Source organism: Protopterus annectens, chromosome 11.part0 (assembly GCF_019279795.1).
Source record: "Protopterus annectens isolate FY-2018-M chromosome 11.part0, PAN1.0, whole genome shotgun sequence".
NCBI classification, from domain to species: domain Eukaryota; kingdom Metazoa; phylum Chordata; order Ceratodontiformes; family Protopteridae; genus Protopterus; species Protopterus annectens.
Window position 1 is genome coordinate 1,189,781,676 of NC_056745.1, and position 19,164 is coordinate 1,189,800,839.

Sequence of the window (19,164 nt, forward strand, 5' to 3'; positions counted from 1 at the left end):
AATCATACCTCCGACAACCGAGGCCAGAGAGGCCCCGGCTGCGTCGGCTACAGAAATCCCTACCGAAGAAGCAAGCGCACAAGAATTGTCCGACACCATTCCATTACTGTTGCATCCTTTTTTTCTTTTTTTTTTTTTTTTTTTTTTTTTTTTTCTTGTTCGAACTTCAGCAAGTTTTACTATATGGTTTCCACCATAAAGGATTCGAACTTGTTGAAGTTCGATAATATAATAGGAACCCTTGAGAAGCAACCTGATTCACATCGCCCCATACTGGCCTCATCAGATTTGGTTCCCCTTCCTTTGACCTCATCTCCAGCAGGAGTCATGCATTCTGGGCCCAGATCTTCTGACTTATGTGTCGGGAACACTCCACCCCTCTCTTCAAGCCCAGAAGTTGACAGCTTGACTGCTCCAATTCCAAAAATAGCCAGGCTGCTTGACCTTTCTCCTTCTGTAAAACATATCTTGATCTCCTCTTATAAGGCCTCAACGAGGAAACATTACTTGAGCAAGTGGAAAAGATTTTCTTCCTGTGCATTTAGTAAACAGATTGATCCTTTTTCTGCTCCTATTGCTTCTATTCTCAAATTTCTAACTAAAGATTTTTTAATGAAGAAGCTTCTACAGCTACCATTTGAGTCCAGTTAGCAGCAAAATCCAGTTTTCATATAAATGATTTAGCCACAAATCTTATGACTCACAGCCTTTGTAAAGCCTTCCTGAGAGGCACTATTTTGTTAAGATCACCCATTAAGACCCCCCTTCCACCATGGGACCTAAACTTTGTTCTATCCTGTTTAATTCTCCCCATTTGTAATTCTTCCCTGTTTGAACCTGTGTCATCTTGTAACCTAAAGTTCTTGACATGGAAAACGATTATTTTTACTGCCATCACTTCCGCTAGAATAGTTTCAGAGCTGCAAGCATTATCAGTAAAGCCCCCTTACATGCTTTTCCACAAAGACAGGGTGTCCCCTCGAACAAACCCATCCTTCTTACCAAATGTATGTTCAGAGTCTAATTTAAATCAATCAATAGATCTACCAGTGTTTTTTTCTCAACTGTGGCAACAAGGCAGAATATATGCCACTAATTGGATATGCATAGACAATTATGTTTCTATTTACACAGGACAAAATACTTTAGGAAGTCTGACCAATTATTTGTTTCATTTTCAGAGAATAAAAAAGGTGCTTCTGCATCTAAAGTCACTCTTTCATGGTGGTTATCTGACTGTATGATCTATTCATACAAATCTAATAATAAGAATCTTCCTGGGATAATCAAAGCACATTCAACAAGAGCTATGGCAGCTTCTTTTGCCTTTAGCGCTAGACTTAACAATTGACACCATTTGTGCTGCTGCAACATGGGCAAGGCCTCATACCGTTATCACTCATTACAAAGTAGATTTGGCCTCCAGGAACAGGGTCTCCTTTGGATCCACTGTTCTGAAGAATATTTTCCCGTGAGCCACCCAAGAAATATGGTGCTAGGGATGCTGTCCCAGCCACTAAAGAATGAAGGTGAGATAGAACAACATCACATAAAGAAGTTATGTACTCACCATAGCATTCCATGTGCATTGTTCTTCTCCCCTTTATTCTTACCATCACCCTCCTTCCCACAGCCTTTTGGCTTCTGGAGGACCAAGTGGTCTTATTTGGCTGATAATGTTCTCTGACCATCTTCATTGTATATCAGGAATCATAAGTAGGCCATTTGACTACTTTTATTGTCAGCAAACAAGATTTGAGGCGCTTCCTAGTGCATTATGGTATAGGGATATAGCCACGAGCCATTGGAAGACCTCGAGCTTTTGCAAAAGGCCGAGTCGGACCCGAGGATCGGTTCTGAACCCAACCAGTAAAGAATGATAGCGAGATTAACAACCCACATGTAACGTTATGGTAAGTACATAACTTTTTTGCCACAGAAACTGGCTGAACTTGTGGGTAAGTCACACAGTTAGCTTGGGCTTTACAACAGTACAAGAACAAGCTGAGGAGGAGGATTGTAAATATTTTATGAGAAAATGCCCTCAGCGCATAAACTGGACATTGTTGCTGATATTAAAATAGAAAGAGTACATTGAGTAACTATCCCTAATTTGAGACCCAGAAAGCTACATCGATTAAAATCAGACCTACCGGCTAAGGGAAGAAATTGTTTTGTAGAGAAAGGGAATAATCTTAAAGGTTGGAGCCACAAGAGGAGAAAACATACTTGATCTCATCATCACGAACATACAATGTTCCCCTCACTGGTGAGATCAGATCACAACTAATCTACCTGAAATAAAAAGACCACAGTAAAGACGACTTCACACTTCTAAAGATTAGTGTGGTCTCCTTTAAGGCCCGGAAAAACAGTACTCAAGCCGCTGAATCACTTACAAATGCCTTCTACCAGCTGGGACTGCATGGATAAGGCAATCCCACTTTGTACCAAAGGCAAGCGTCTGGTGGACCCCAGTCATAAACAAACTCTACAACAAAAGGAGGAAGCTACTACAAGATAGAGCAAAATCCTTAAAGGTAAGACACCCTTGATCACTATAAAAAAAAAAGAGCTCTCATAAAATCATCCAAAGCAAATTTTGAGAGAAAATAGCTAAAGACACAAAAGACAATCATAAGGCCTTCTTTAGCTATAGAAACCTGGGAGGAACCTCCCAGATATGCTCAGAACTAGTTCAAAATGATGTGAAGATTACTGATCCTACAGACATTGCCAACATACTGGCTGACAGGTTCAGTGCAAACTTCTCCCTCCCCCAAGGAGATATCAGCCCCAAACATCTCCAACGCCCAAGTGAGAACTGAAAGCAAAAACACAGCATCCATGGGACCTGATGGTGTCCCCTGTGTGCTCCACGAACTCAGAGGAATTAAACCCACAGCTAGGACAGCTGTTTAATCATAGTCTTACCTCTGAGGAGTGGCGCACTGCAACTGTGGTCCCACTTCACAAAGGCGGTGTCCACCGACCCTGGAAATTACCGCCCATTAGCTTGACAAGCCTTATCTGCAAAGCCATGGAGAGGATCATAATGGACCTCATAAATAAAGACATAGGGAATTTGCAGACTTTGGATCCATCCCAGTTTGGCTTTGTCAAAGGCAGATCATGCCTTCTAAACTTGGTTGACTTTTCAAACAGTCACCAAAGCCATTGATGAGAAAGGCAGTCCATTCAGCCTACCTCGATCTGGCGAAGGCTGATACAATACCCCACTCGGTATCATTGAAAAACTCATCAGCTTAAATGTTAACCCATACATCACAAGATGGGTTGCAAACTGGCTGAGTGACAGAACCCACAGGGTCAGAGTTGCTGGCGCCATGTCAGACTCAAAGCCTGTTACAAGTGGTGTACCACAGGGCAGTCCTGGGCCCACTCTTGTTTGGCATCTACTTTTCCAAGTACAAGCAAACACAGGAGGGTTATGGCTGACAAAGTTTGCAGATGACTGCAAACTGGCGCCATAGTAAAAACACATCTGACACAAATATCCTTCAGAAGGGTCTCACAGAAGCGGATAACTGGTGCCAGAGCCATGGCCTAAAGTTAAATGCCAAAAAATGCATAGTCATACCCGGGAAAAACAAGGTTACCCCTAGCTACCAAATAGGTGGCAATCCACTGAGCATAGAAGAAGTTATCAGGGACCTGGGGACCCAGGTTGATAGTAGTCTGTCATTCGACACCCATGTAGCTAAAGTAGTTAGGAAGACCTTCTACATTGCCCACCTTATCATGAAGGGATTCTCATCTAGATCAAGGGAGGTCATAGTCTCCCTATACTCATCACTCATCAGACCAATGATTGAGTACAATGCCCCATTCGGAATGTATCTGACCCGACACTTGCAGCGGGAGAGGCCACAAAAGTTCCTCACCAAAAGGATAAAGGGTCTCAAACATCTGTCCTATGCTGCCCGACTGAAAGAACTCCAGCTCTATTCAGTCGCCACCGCTTGCTCAGAGGTGACCTTTGCCTAACATACAAGGCCATGTCAAACCCAGATTTGATGAATATGGATCAGAGCCAGGGGGAGACTTAAACCTCGACACGGCTATTAATAGCGCTGGAGGGATAGATTCATCACCCAAAGACTCCCTATGCTGTGGAATAAAATCCCGGTATATGTGAGGCAGAGCACCTCGCTGGCTTTGTTCAAGAGAAATCTTGACCAGTGGATGGGAGATCGCAGATATACCCCAGCGATTACCTCAGTGTCACTGCTCAACAGAGGCACAGCAAAATAATGGGTATAGTTCCCCATACTAAAGGGGTGGCGTAAGCCACAAAACTATGGGCTAGGCTTGTAAATGCCCTCGGGCAGATAGCCTAGTATGAACCTATGAACCTATGAAGAATGTATGTGGGTATTGATTTTTCTTTACAGACACTCACTAACAGAAATGCTTTTCTCTCTTTCATGTGATTCTGCAGAGATGAGACTTTGCTTCAAGTTATTGTATCCTTCATTACATCAAGTCTGGATTAGAAACCTACGCTGACCCATGACAGGCACAACATTGACATAAAAAAGAGTTGGAGGCTTGTGTAGGCCGTAGGGACGATAGCCTAGTACCAGCCTATGAACATACCTCTCACCCTCTTAGAGTAAGAAATCTGGGCAAAGCCATAATTAAAAGTGGGGCAAAGGCCCCAAAATAGGGACATATTTTAAATATTGCTCTTACAAACTTAGGAAGTTGATAGAATAATGGGCTTTGCATTAGCATGAATTTTCTGAAGGGTATGAAGTCTGAAACTCTGTTGTCTGTCATTATTTTCTAACTTCAGTCTTTAAAGATTTGCCACTGGTTTGGCAGAATACCACAGTTTTATGAAAAACAGACAAAAAATATTAGGCAAAAGTATTGACATTCTGCGAAAATATGTACAATTGAGAGGTGTGGCTCTGGCAGGAGAATGTGCTGAGGGAACAAGCAGCCAGTTATTTTGTACAGAAACGCAAGCTATGGACACTTCAAATTAAAGATTTCTTGCAAAACCCTTTCTTGTTTTCCAAAAGAATATTATGGATACAGCAAAGGAGATTAAACAGCTTTAAAAAAGTGGAAGATTCCATAAAAATGAACTGGGAATGCTGAGTAAGGACAGTGCTTAGAAGGGCTAGCATTTTATAAGGAAACGGATGCACTATAGCCAAAATGTGAGTTGTATTCAGAATGACACCTTAAAACCTTTGAAGTCCGTATGTACCAAATAGAAAAAAACTGTTTGATTTATATAAATAAGTATTGTCTCAATTTTTACTTAAAAAGAGTTTATATCTGACTATAGGAGATTGTGCTCAATGCTGTCAGATGGAAGTCCCTGTTTTAAAGTTGTGCTATGTTGCTTTTAGTAAAGGTACTGTGGCTGTTGGGGAGGGGAAGAAATAAATTAATGAAAAGGGAAACTAATATATCAATGGGATGGGAACCAGTAGATAATACAGTATAAAGTTAGTTCTGGTAATGCATGCACTAGGCCTAGGAATGTATACAAAGTTAAGTTGCAAATACGTTGACTGAAAATAGTTTAGATAGTAAGATTCACAAAATAATTCACTGGTAAACACTAACCGAGGGAACCTGTTTAAATGCAGGAAATGTTATGTATGGGCAAGGCTGTCTAGTCTAATTAAAATGTCTACGATATGCATTGAAAGATAAAATTAAAACCCTTTAGGTCAATAACTGTCAGTCACACTGGAAGTATTTTAAAACCATTGAATTCAGTAACTGTAAGTGAGAGAACTACTACATCTTATTTGGTATGTCATTTGGTTAACATCACACATTTTTGTCAGGCTTCAGAGGGAAAGCTTTTCAGTCAGATTTTTTTTCTTTGTAAGCTGTGAACAACTGGAAGAAAGTGAAATCATTTTCTAGATTTCTAAGCTTAATAGCTACAACTTTTGGGATATGTAAAGAAAGGTAAAAGGAAACTGTGCTTGTAGTTAATATGCTGTTTAGTTCTTTGGTATGGAAGGAATTGCATGTTCTAATAAAAGGTCAGGTTCAGATGGGACTGTATTAAACAAAACTTAAGTGACAGAAAAAAGTGATAGACTGTGAATTACTAGTGTATAACAGAAAGAGAAAGAATGTGAGTTAAGTAGAATTAAATAAACCTTACAAATGGCTTAGTGCTTTGGAATGTTTTGCTAATTCCAAGACTGTTAACAGCAGGCCAAGGCATGCAAGGCCAAGCTCATTCTTATAGAACCATTTTGGCCGTGCCAGATTTTGTTTCCCTTGCTGTTGCCTCATCTCAGAATGAGACCCCTACCTCTTCCACAGAGCCTCGCTTTATTGATTCACCTGTAGAATGCCTCATTCAGACATTCCATCTCTCACGCTAACCTGACTGTTTCTCCTGTTCACATAATGGCCAAAGACTGTCAGCTCCCCCCCCCCCCAAGTTTGTGGACCTTATTACAACTTATCAAAAGAATTCAACCAAAAATATTTAGATGGGCAAATGGAAAAGAATTTCTTCGTGGGCCCGAAACAGAAGCATTTTCCCAACTTTCAGCATCATTAGAGGAGGTCCTAATCTCCCTGCCTGAGTTGTACAACTTGTTCTCAATGTTCATTTGGCAGCTGTATCATCTTTTCATGAAAGCTTTCCAAGTCACTTGTTGGCTGCACACTGATCTTGCAAAATATTTCTTAAGGGTATCTTCCTTTCCAGTGTCCCCATGAACTTAACTAGACCATCGCTTGCTTAAAGCCTAAATTTTGTATTGAAATCCCTGATGAGATCTCCTTTTGAACCAGCCAGTTTTGCATATATTTAATTCTTGTCATGGAAGACCGTGTTTCTTGTTACAGTTACTTCAGCAAGGCAGATTTCAGAGTTACATGTCATGTCCTCACATTATCTACTGAAAGTTTATATGCAGGCTAATTTGACACAGTTTATTCATTTGCCAGTATTTATCCCTAGCACTCTAATAAACGGGAGTAACTTCTGCATTGCTTGGATGTACATAGACAACTGCACTTTTATTTTGACCATACTAAGGACTTTAGGAAAGACAGACAGCTTTTTGTTAGCTTTTCAGCAGCTAAGCATGGTCAGAAGATTTTCAAGGTTACATTAACAAAGTGGACTACAGAATGCATCTCATTCTGTTATGGCAAACAGTGCAAGGAACTAACCATTCCACCAAAGGTCCACTGCCTCAAGCTACATACAAAGTTTTTTTAAGAAATACCCCACGAAAGGATATTACAGCACTGGCCTGTTGGTCTTCTCTACATATCTTTGCTATGCACTACAACCTTGATTCTATCTTAAGAGCAAAGGCTTCTCTTGGAACAACTGTTTTGAAAGGTGTACTGGGATAGGCCACTCATATTAGCTGGGAAGTCTGCCCTGCTGTTCAGGTGTCTGGCAGGACTTGAGAAATATGCAGCCTACCCACTACCTCCTTCCTAGTTGTCCTTTCCTGTGAGACCTGCAAGTGATTTTGGAGGGTATAAAGTTTCTTATAGTGTTATCTTACAGTAAGTGGTTGTATAATGGGGGCATACTCAATCTGAAGAATTCATGTAAGGGGGGGGCTTATGGGGAGTAAGTTCAATCTTGTGAGAAGTTCCTTGCCATCACTAAAGGGCACCAAAGGCACTAGTCTTCCTGTTCCATTGTCCAGTCAGAGTCTTGAGAAATCTAAAGTTTCGGTAAGTACATAACTTTTATTTCCTTTGCTGGAATAGAGGAGTAAAGTATGGGCATCTTAATATTAATATTAAAAGTATACAGGAATAAAGATTGAGGAACAAAAGGATAGACTGGAAAGATTTATAATGGTGAAAAGTTGTTGGCAGGGTGTAAGAATTACACTGGCTGCACTATTTATTCCACCAAAAGCAGTAAGACAAGATGTTAAAGAATGTTATGGGAGAAGGTGTAGTTTTTCACCAAGGATATGTAGTAGTAGGAGGAGGAGGAGATTAGAACACAATAGGAGATAAGGAAGATGTCTCTGGAGGGCTAAGATACCATAGAATACCAGATGAAGGCAGAGACTTAGAGAAATATAGTCATGTATTTGGGCATATTGATGTAATGAAGGTAAGATGGAATAAAGGGAAATATTTAATGTTTTCAGTAAAATATGGTTATTGAGCAATTGTAGATAGATGTTGCATATTGAAACAATAATATAACTTGGGCCGAACCATGAAAATGCATCCGGTAATAGTATCAGAACATGCGCCTGTGCAAATTAAGTTTTGTAAGGAAGTACAAGTCAGTTGTGATAAACACTGGCATTTTCCAGTATTTCTTCTGAAAAGGAATGTGTGTAATGATTAGGTAGCGCAAACCTTAACTGAAATGTTAGTAGATTTTGAAATGGGCTAAGTTAATAGTAAACTGAAGACCAGAATGCAGACACAATGAAAACAAGATACAGAATAACAGACAGTAGGAATCTATGTAAGTAATGCATTTACAGAAGCAAGAAAGAATAAATGGCACATAACAGGTTGAAGATCACTTTTCAAGAATTAGAATGTCAATGTTAAATGTCAGAATATGATTGAACATAGAGCAGTGATTGTAAAACAGCAACGTTTTTGTCAGTAGCTATAGAGCAACCGATTTGTTGGCTCTGTTTTTGAGTCAGCAAGTGATGAGACAAATGGTGATGATTAAAATTAAGAACTGGGAATGGTGTAGCAGAAGTGGATCCAGGAAAAATTATTACTGTAATTGTAATTCATGACAGTACACTATACAGACAAGATGGTAGAGGTTGAGAGCAGCACAGGAAATGGTAACATGTTTGAGATAATTGCATCTTCCCCGGTTAACAAAAGTAGAAAGAGTTTTATTAACATAAACAAGCAAACTGAAATTAAAGAAGTAAACAGAAGCCAGAACACATGGGAACCCCACTGGTAGTATTGTAATTCCAATAGAAGTGTGGAAAAACGAGCAAGAGATGATAAAAGCCTGGCTAGTACTTTTTAACAATATTTATGTGTGGGTGAAGATGTGCCCTTGACTTAGAAAAAAAGCAATAGTAGTACCAAAGAAGGGGAAGGTTCTTTTTGATCTGGGGTCATGTGGACCCATTTTGACTCTGAATCAAAGTGGCTGTGATGATTTTGTCATCAGAAATTACAAAGATATTGCGAAGATTACTAGACCTGGATCAGGGTGGTTTATGGAAGGTTTGCAAATGTTTGACAGTATTAACAAAATAATTATTACTCAAAAAGATGCATTGGACAATATATTAATGTTAATAGGATTGGATGCTATAAAAGCAGTTGACAGTGATTTAGGGATTTAAGAAAAAAAAATTGTTTGAAGCATTTGGATTTCCATGAGCATGGACAGCATTTACATATAATATCTACAGAGGAGCTCAAGCCAGGGTTAATTGTGGTGGTGATCTGTCTAAAGCATTTAGTGTTACAAGAGGAGCTGCTAGACAGGGGTGTATTTTCACCATTACCTTTTGCTTTACATTTAGAGCCACTAGCTAGGGACATATGACGGCCTAACATGGTTAGGTATAAATGGCTAAAAGTAACTATTTGAAATGTCTGAACCCCTTGTAGCAGGTCTTGTAATGCTTAGACTGAATGGTTGGAAAAATGGACATGCATGTATCAAATTTGAAGTTGGCATTTCTCAGAATTTTAACTTTTCTCTAAGATATGGTAGTCTCAGAGTTGGTATATTTAATTTTGGGGGGCGAGGAGCTTGCCCCACACATCAGGGGATGCAGGAGTGCTTGCCTCCTGCAAAAAAGTTTTTAGGAGCAGATAAGAGAGTTGTTCAATATTCACTATTCTCTAGCATTTTCAGTCTTTTTTTTTCCCCATTGATATTTCAGTAGGGAGCCATGGAGAAATGCTATTGAGAAAATAGCTCCTTTTGCAGACCTATTTTACCAACTGAGAACATGATATAAAAGTTATATGTGATAAACTGTAATATGTTAATAATATAGCAGGGTATAAAGTAAATGAAGCAAAAACAAAGGCTATAGTAGTGAATTATGCCCCAACGTATGATTCTTAACTGTGCTTCCCCTTTTTGTGGGTTCATGTCAAGACAAGATGCCTGGGAATTTGGCTGAAATGAGATGTTGAGAAAGACACTAAAGAAATGTAAAAGGAAACTACTCAAAATATTAAAGTACGACTATGGGCATTGTTCTCATGGATACTGGCTATATGGTACAAGGGATCAAGATTTGTTGGAACTACTTTTTTTTCTTTTATGTATGTCAGGCTTATATGTGTCAACCGAGAGATCAGCTGTGCAAGAGTATGAAAAGGAAATTACGGAATTTTGGGGGGGGGGGGATAACAAAATAAAAGGAAATAGCGCAATGGAAAAAACAAGTACTAGCAAAAGAATAAGGTGGTTTGGGGCTTCCAGATTTGGAAACTTATAGCCATGGAATGTATGCCCAAATGGAAGTGCATGATAGTGATAGTATCTCACAATGTAACAGGATCACTTAGGGGATTTTGAGCAGATCTAGGAGAGGCATAGAAAGAGAATTATGTACAACTTTATGTACATAAAAATATTATGCAAGTCTTTATATTAAAAAAGTTATACCCTGGAAAAACAGAACACCAATAAGTTATACTGTATGTAGTAACAAGAAAGGTACAGAAGAAAATCCAACAAAACAAAATGCTGTAATTGTGACAGACACTGAATGAAAGTTAACCCTTTCATTCTTTAGTGTTAACAGGATCTTCAGAACTGACTACAGTGCTACACATGTTTCGATCAAATAACCCTTTGTTGGGACCCCTCCTTTTTGGTATATATTGCTCTGAAGTGAAGGCTAATGGTGGGGATCTCTGGATCACCAAATTCACTGACGACTGTAAGCTGGGAGCAATCATTGAATCCCTAAATGATGTTGACATCCTATAAACAGGCCTAAAAATGACAAAACAACTGGTGACAAAACCATGGTCTGAGACTAAATGCTAAAAAATGTGCAATCATACCATTCAGTAAATCAGATATCTTACAAATTGTAATTTTGATAGCACACCCTTAAAAGTAGACCCAGTGGTGGACTTAGAAACACGGGTAATAACCTACCCTTTGACCACCAGGTAACTACAGTAGTGAACAAATCCTTTGTGTGGCTTAACTTATAAGTAAAAGCATGGCATCAAGATTAAAGACGTCATAGTGCCCTTATTCTCGGCCCTGATCAGACCCATAATTAAGTACAGTGCTCCCTTATGCATGTACCTAACCAGGCACACCAGTTGAAGCGGACCCAGGAGTTTCTCACTAAAAAAATACAAAGCGTAAAACATGTCTTATGCAGACCACCTAAAGACCCTACCCTTTTACTCCATCTCATATTGTTTATTGAGAGGGGACTTATGCCTGCCCTACAGGGCATTTTCTGAGCCAGCCCTGATGAAAACGTTGCATGTTCCATGGACCTGAACCTTATTTGTGACTTGAACTTGCTGGAGAGACAGATTCGTATCCCAAAGGCTACCTCATCTATGGAATATTTTCGTAAAACAAAGTTCATCCCTCACTCTCTTCAAAAAGAATTTGGATAAATGGATGGGGAACTGTAAATTCACTTTTGAGGTGTTGCCCATGTCCCTTGTGGACAGAGACAGTCTGTAAAATGACTCAGGGCTTCAACACCCATGGAAGTTAAGATATAATATTGTCATATTCTGGGTATTATTTTCTAGGCTTGTAAAGGCTCTTGTACCATTAGCTTAGTAATCACCTGTGAACTACAGCTCAGCTGATAAATATCCACCAATAACATTACAGACAAAATTAATTTATGTATATACTTAAAAATAGAGGTACCTTTAAAATACATTTGATATTTTATTTCTTTCAAACCGGTTATCTTATCTGCAAATACTTCCAGTGCTTTATTGTAATCCTTCCTTCTAATATTAGGTGTTAAGTAATAACTACAAAAAAATACTTTTTTATTTCTTATATTTGATAGCATGTTTAACCAATGCATTTGACTGGTTTTTATTTTTAATCACTAGTTTGTGTTCATATGCAGTGAGAGCTTCCTAGTAGGTTTATCTACATTGAATCGTTCACAGCTGAAGTGTCTAGCAACATAAATCACTCCACTTGTGTTACATGAAAAGTTACCTTTACATGGAAAATCTTTATCAATATAAAAGTTTGAGAATGAGCTGCATTTACTTTGGAATATATAACATAACCTCTGTGTCTGAAGTTCAAATGTTCAAATGAAGTGGAGCTGAGGAATACTTTGTAATTGTGTACTTCAAATTTAATTTTAGCAGTCACGTGACATAACTGTATTTTCTTTTAATTATGTCTCATTTAATTACTTCTAATAGGATGGTTGCTTCTTTTCTTGCAGTTATGATTTCACACCAATGGACTTTTCAGCAGTGTATGTACTTAGCTCTATGGCCCGTCAACGACGTGCTTCTTTATCTGGATCGAATAGTAACAGTCCAGACTGTGACCCATCAGAAGATAGAAAAGAATTTATGCCTTCAGGATCATCACACCTTCCTTACAATTCTTTATGTAGTAAATCTGTTAAAAGCAATTCAGGGACTGCTAGTACTGTGAATACATCATCAAACAAGTGCAAAAGACCAATGAATGCCTTTATGCTGTTTGCCAAAAAGTATAGAGTCGAGTATACTCAGATGTACCCTGGGAAAGATAACAGGTAGGTTTGCTCAGTTTCTGTTTAAAGTGCCACACAAAACCAAGGCATAAAAGGCTTTGTGTATTTAATAGAAACTTCATGGTTCACAGGGAATTCTGGTATTTAATAGCTGCATCTCTTGAATGTAAGAGATGTACAATTTAATGCTGCATGTAGATTGACTGGTTTCAATATTGCAGGTTTGTATCTACTTTCATAAAATATTAGAAAGTTTACTTTCACTGATGGTAATTGCTAGAGTTTCATCTCTGTCCCTTGCAGTTTTTAGTTCTTAGACTTCACTGTTGCTGACTATTCTGGTAAACAGTCGTGAGCAGATTTTGCAGTAATCAGTAACGTATAGATATTGCTTATCTGTGTCAGTCCACTTTTGTCGGTCTGGATTCCTCCACACAGTACTGTCTGTTCCCAATGCATGCCTTCGATGGTCACACATATTTCACATTATTGTCATTCATGTTAGGCTTTCCATTTCAAACTTCTTTTTTTTTTCAAATATAATTTTTATTGCATTTTCCTCTTTTTTTTAACACAAAAAAAGTAATAAAACAGAAATATACAAGGACAAGATAATGGAATATCAATTTGCAATAAACATAACATTGACAGGACATATACCATCAGTGTTCAGCTAACAATATGCAGAATTAGTTAACATTTTAACTGTTCATGTTAAATTGTAAGACAAAATCTACTCAGAGATATTTTAATCTTAATAGAATCTGTCATTGAAACTGTTTCGTCAAAATATTACAGCCTACCTAACTTTAGTTGTATCTTGTAATAACTATGCATACTATATACAGTTGATGCCACCTCTGATGTTCAGTATGTTTGCACTTCCTAGATCTTTCCCAATTTAAAATGAGTAAAGGTTATGCTAATATTTATTTTATTTTGTTTTATTTTTCCTTATTTGGTTAGAGTAGTAGTAATGTTGTAGTCCCTTGTCTATAGACCGGTTTTACCTTAAGATTTCCATAAGTGTTTTCCAATATTTCTGGTAATAGGATAGTTTTTTTGGTTTCTTGTGATTAATTTGCTGGCTAATATGTATTTTATAGCCATTCTGGTGCTGCGGTAGCGTTGTCGCCTCACAGTAAGACATTGTCCTGTTTGATTCTCAGCTAAAGCGTCTTCTGTGTGGAGACATGCGTGAATGGGCGTACCTTCGTTGAAGGTTGTACGTCAGGGCTGGCAACTCGGTACGTAAAAATCTACTGCCAATCATTAGCCGACCGGAGTTCCGAAGTGGCGACCCCTAACCGGGAAAAGCCGAAAGATACAACATAGCCATTCCTTTAAATTCATCCCATGTAATTTTAGTTCTAGCTAGCCAGTTTTGAGCTATGTATGATTTTATCATTGCATACAATATTACTATGATATGTTTGTTTTCATGTGAAAAGTCAGAGGGGAATATGTGTAAAATTGCAATTTCCCATAACGGGGTAGAGTTAGTATATCCCTTTTTTTTCTAACTTGGTTCTTAACGCGCACCATAATTTGTAAACATTCTTACAGCTCCAGAAAATATGAAGGGCATCAGCTGCGCTATTTGGACATGTGGGGCAAAAAGCAGAGAGAGAAGGATTGTTTTTACTTAGAGTGGTGTATCTTCTTTTTCATCTTTTTCTTTCGGCTGTTCTCATTAGGGGTCGCCACAGCGGATCATCTGTTTCCATTTCTTCCTGTCCTCTGCATCTTGCTCTGTCACACCAGCCACATGCATGTCCTCTCTCACCACATCCGTAAACCTTATCTTAGGCCTTCCTCTTTTCCTCTTACCTGGCAGCTTCATCGCTAGCATCTTTTTCCCAATGTACCCAGCATCCCTCCTCAGCACATGTCCAAATCTACGCAATCTCGCCTCTCTGGCTTTGTCTCCAAATTGTCCAACCTGGGCTGACCCTCCCTAATCCTATCTACCCTCGTCACACCCAGTGCAAGTCTTAAATCTTTAACTCTGCCACATCCAACTCTGACTCCTGCCTTTTTGTCACTGCCACTGTCTCCAACCCATATAACATAGCTGGTCTCACTACCCTCTTGTAGACCTCCTCTTTCACTCTTACTGGTGCTCGTCTGTCACAAATCACTCCTGACATCTTCTCCACCCAAACAAAATGAAAACTTCTGCAACGAACTTGCAACTACTGAATAAAAAACACAACACACAGTGATAGATATAACACCCTCAGATTTACTCCTCCTGGTACCTCGGCTGATCGCCTTCATGGGATATTATACATCCAAAAAAATCACAGTTTTTATAGTATTCTAATTCAAATACATCATAAGCCCATCCCATTAATTAAACAATTAAACCTTAAACACATACAACACCTAGTGAAATGTAAATCCAGTGTAATATGTAGAGTTCTAAAATTAAAAATGAAGGTGGTTTCCAAAAATTTTAACCTGGTTTGGACATTATTCCCAAATCCTGTGATATCAGTTAGAACACCTTCATTTTTTAATTTTAGAACTCTATATCCGAGGGGTTTGAATCAAGAGGTATCTATGCAATTTCATTAATTTTCTTAGTCTAAGTGGAAATTAATAGATTAACTTATACATATTTATTAGTAGATATGTATTTACTTAATGTTTAACAAATGTAATGAATTTTGTTTTTACAACTAACTTATTCAGTTATCATGTTCTATATATTACGCCATTCCTCTAGCCTCCCTCTCATTCACACACATATATTCTGTCTTAGTCCTGCTGACCTTCATTCCTCTCCTCTCTAGAGCATATCTCCACCTCTCCAGGGTCTCCTCAACCTGTTCCCTACTCTCACTACATATCACAGTGTCATCTGCAAACATCATAGAAAGTGGTGTATGGTAGGCATTATTGTTAATCATAGTTTGGGTATAAATTAATTTTTTGAGAGGGGTTAATTTCAAGGTGAGTTCAGTTGTAGTAGATTTTTGGTCAACAGTATTCTTGTTTTTTCCTTCCCAATATTTTGAGTATAGGTGTGAATCTTTTATTTAATTCTTGTTATTAATCTATATGTGTTTGATATCATTTTGGATCTCGAAAGCAATAAGTTATTAATTTGTTGGTATAGCTGCATATCTTGGTTGCTTATTTCGACATTTATAGTAATTGTGTTGATCAGGTATAGTATTTGCTTGATAATAGTTTTATAACTTTTATTCACTTCTAATCTTTGCTTTATATTTTCGATTGAAAGGGTTTTGCCTTGGTAGAAGTCCCATGCAGTGGTATTTTTAATTAATGGGTTTTGATTCAGGTTTAGCTTAGTGTTATTTAATTTAATATTAGAGTTTAAGTGTATTGGCTTTCCTAATAACAGAGTATCCTTAAGATTAAGAGAGGATAACAGCTTTTGAAATAGTAATGTATTTCTTATGATTATGAGGTGGATTTTAAAATACCTTAGTGTCTTGGAGTTTAGAAAGGGTATTGCTTTAGGGTTTAAATTTGATGAAATTAGTTGCTTATAATATATTTTAATCCAGATTGGAACGCATGCTTTGTTAGATGATTTGTAATTTGCTGTTTGTATAATTCGACTAGCGTTTATAATGTCATAGTATGTTTGAAAATCGGGTAATCCTAGGCCACCTTTCTGTTTGGGTAATGTTAATCTAGAGTATTTTATTCTTGTATTTTTAGGATGCCAAATAAATTTCCGTAGTAGTGTTTCAAGTTTGGAAAAGAAGTTATTTGGTATATTTTGATTAATAGCATTAAAGTGAAACAGTAATCTTGGGAGAATATTAATTTTAACTGTAGCCGTCTTAAATAGTGGAGATAGGTTAAGATTTAACCATCTTTTAGTGTCTTCTGTGGTGCTAGCCCAAGTTTTAAACAGATTATTTTAGTCAAGTCAGATTGTGGGTGAGTGAACATGATGCCAAGATATTTGAGATTGTAGTTGCCCTTTATTTCACTTTCAGGAAAATAGAATGTTAAGTTGTCAATCTCGCCTTCATTCTTGCTGGATGGGTTCGGAGCCGATCCTCGGCTCCGACTCGGCACTTGCTTTAGCTCGAGAACTCCTTTTACCAGCTCGAGGCAACCCTATATCCCATGATGCAAGGCGGAACTACCTCAGATCTCGTTTGCCGCTTAGCGAAAGAGGTCTCCTTTGCCAGCTGAGGTAAGTTTTTTCTTAGTCAAATAAGAAAAAGTGTAGTTAGGGGTTTATTTTTCCCTGTTAGTGTTAGTGTAGTCTGTAATTAGTTACAGCCCACCCTATTCCTATTTTCAACCTTTTTATAAACTTTTATAAGTTTTAATCTAAAGTAGTTTAGTCAGGCCTAGTTCTCTTTTGTTATCCCTTCCTGTGTGTTTGTGTAAGGGATTAATTTGTGTGTTTGTTGGGACTGTTTGTGTTCTATCCTCCTAGGATGTCAAAAGAAGGCAAGGTCTCAGGCTTCAGGAAGTGTGACCAGTGCTGTCAGAAAATGTCTCTGACAGACGGTCATACTTCTTGTGTTTATTGCCTGGGGCCTTTGCACCTGCAGGACTCCTGTGTGTTGTGTCATGCTTTTAGCCAGAGAGTCCTGCAGGAAAGGAGGAACAAACTCATCCTCCGAGGTTTACTTAAACCTGAAGGTTCTCCTCCTAAATCAGGGTTAGGAAAACCTCTTAAGCCACCGAAGGCTCAGGCTACAGTGTCCAAGCCTCCTCCGGTGGCTCCGGCTCCGGCTGGAGTCGATACTTCTTCTACTCGAGTAGTGGGTTCGGTGCCGGCTGGCTCCGATACCCTGACTACTGTGGCCTTGTCGGCTCCGGCTGGAGCCGACACTTTATCCAGCATCGGAGCCGAGAAATCCTCGGCTCCATCTGGAGTTCTAGGGACTTCAGCTCCGATGGCTTCGTCCCGTAAGAGATCTCGGTCCCCCTCTATTATGAGTATCCACTCGGCTCCGGGATCTCCTCTTTTGTCGGAGCGGAGCCATCGGAGCCGATCTTCGAGATCTTCCAGGCTGTCTGACCACGACTTGGAGAGGGTGGTAAGCAGGCTGTTGAAGTCTCAGGCACTGGCCCAAATGCTCCATAGCCCGTCTCAACAGACTTCGGCTATAGCCCCAATTCTTGAACTTCCTCCTCCAACTCCACACCAGAGTTCGGAGCCGGAGCTTCTTGGGACAGCGACTGTTTCGATGCCGGAGCCGATACATCCTTCGGCTCCGTCGTCCTCGGCTCCGATCTCCTCCTTGAGACCTTCCTTGGAGGGATCCGGTCGTCGGGTTTCCACTGTCGGCTCCGAGGGGGCTAGTGGCATCGGACCCTTGTCCGACCCCGCTCTCCCTCTCGGGGCTTCGGCTTTGGTAAGCTCGGCGCCATCGGCCTCGGAGCCTTCTCTCTCCTTGGAGCCGACCATTCCTGTCTCTTCGGAGCGGGTATGTTCTGGTCTCCCGGGGAGAGGAGCCTTTGAGGTGATGAGGAGTGTCCTGGCCTCTGAGCCTGGTCAACGGTCCATCCCTCTAGCTCCTCCCTCATCAGTGCCTGCAGATGCCTCTTGCCAGCCTCTTGCTCTCAGGCCCAGGGATCCATCGCCCCAGGTTTCCCCACTGGGAATTTCCTCCTCTTCCGAGGTTTCTCCTGACCCTGCAGGGGAACCCCCTCAGAAGAGGACGTGTAAGAGGAAACACACAGACTCCCCTGAGTCTACTACATCTGATACCGACTTAGATGAGTCGGAGGGTTCCCCACGGTCCCCCTCTGAGGATGTCTCCTTTTCAGACATCCTTGAGCTCCTCAAACAGAGGGGGAATTGGCCCTCCATTGACCCCTCCGAGGATGAGTCGGTATACCTGGAGGCTTTTGGATCCCGACCCTCCACCTCCTGGGTGTCTCCGCCTTTCGACCCACTCATGCAGGTAGTAGCTCGGAAGGCGTGGGCGACTCCAGATTCTGTGGAACCTGTCCCCAGAAGACCATCCAAGTTCATTACGGCCCCGTCGGATAAACAGTTCTTTTCCAAAGGTGTCTCTGTGGATGCTATGGTGGTGGCGGCGGCCACTAAGAAGGAACTGGCAGATCCTTCAGTACCTGTCCATCCTCCTAACAAGGACTCTAGGACCATGGACAGGTATGGAAAGCGGATGTTTTCTTCAGCGACCTTTGCTATGCGTTCGCTGAATTACCTTTGTCACTTCACCAGGCTTCAACGAGATATTCTCAAGGAACTGGGTGAAGTAGTCCAGGATCCTTCTGCTGCTGGGGCTCAGGAAAAGATTGCCTCACAGCTTGCTATCCTGAATTCCATATCTAACTCCTCCATGCGGCTCATATCTTATGCGGCCGATGGAGCGAGCAGGGCCGCAGGCACAGGAGTTGCTCTTAGACGCCAAGCCTGGATGCGGCTGTGTAATTTGCGGACCCCTTTAAGGCGTCCTTCACTAATGCCCTCTTTGATGGTTCGGCTTTGTTCGGACCT

The 19,164-nt window shown here is 40.1% G+C and overlaps 1 protein-coding gene across 2 annotated transcripts in view; it reads left to right on the forward strand.

Moving 5' to 3' along the window:
* HBP1 (HMG-box transcription factor 1) overlaps positions 1-19,164 on the forward strand; it is a 1,884,794-nt gene that overhangs the window by 1,550,353 nt on the left and 315,277 nt on the right. For both annotated transcript variants that reach the window (XM_044088537.1, XM_044088538.1), the window contains exon 8: positions 12,414-12,734. In XM_044088537.1, coding sequence (XP_043944472.1) covers positions 12,414-12,734 — 321 coding nt within the window. The remainder of the gene's footprint in view (positions 1-12,413; positions 12,735-19,164) is intronic.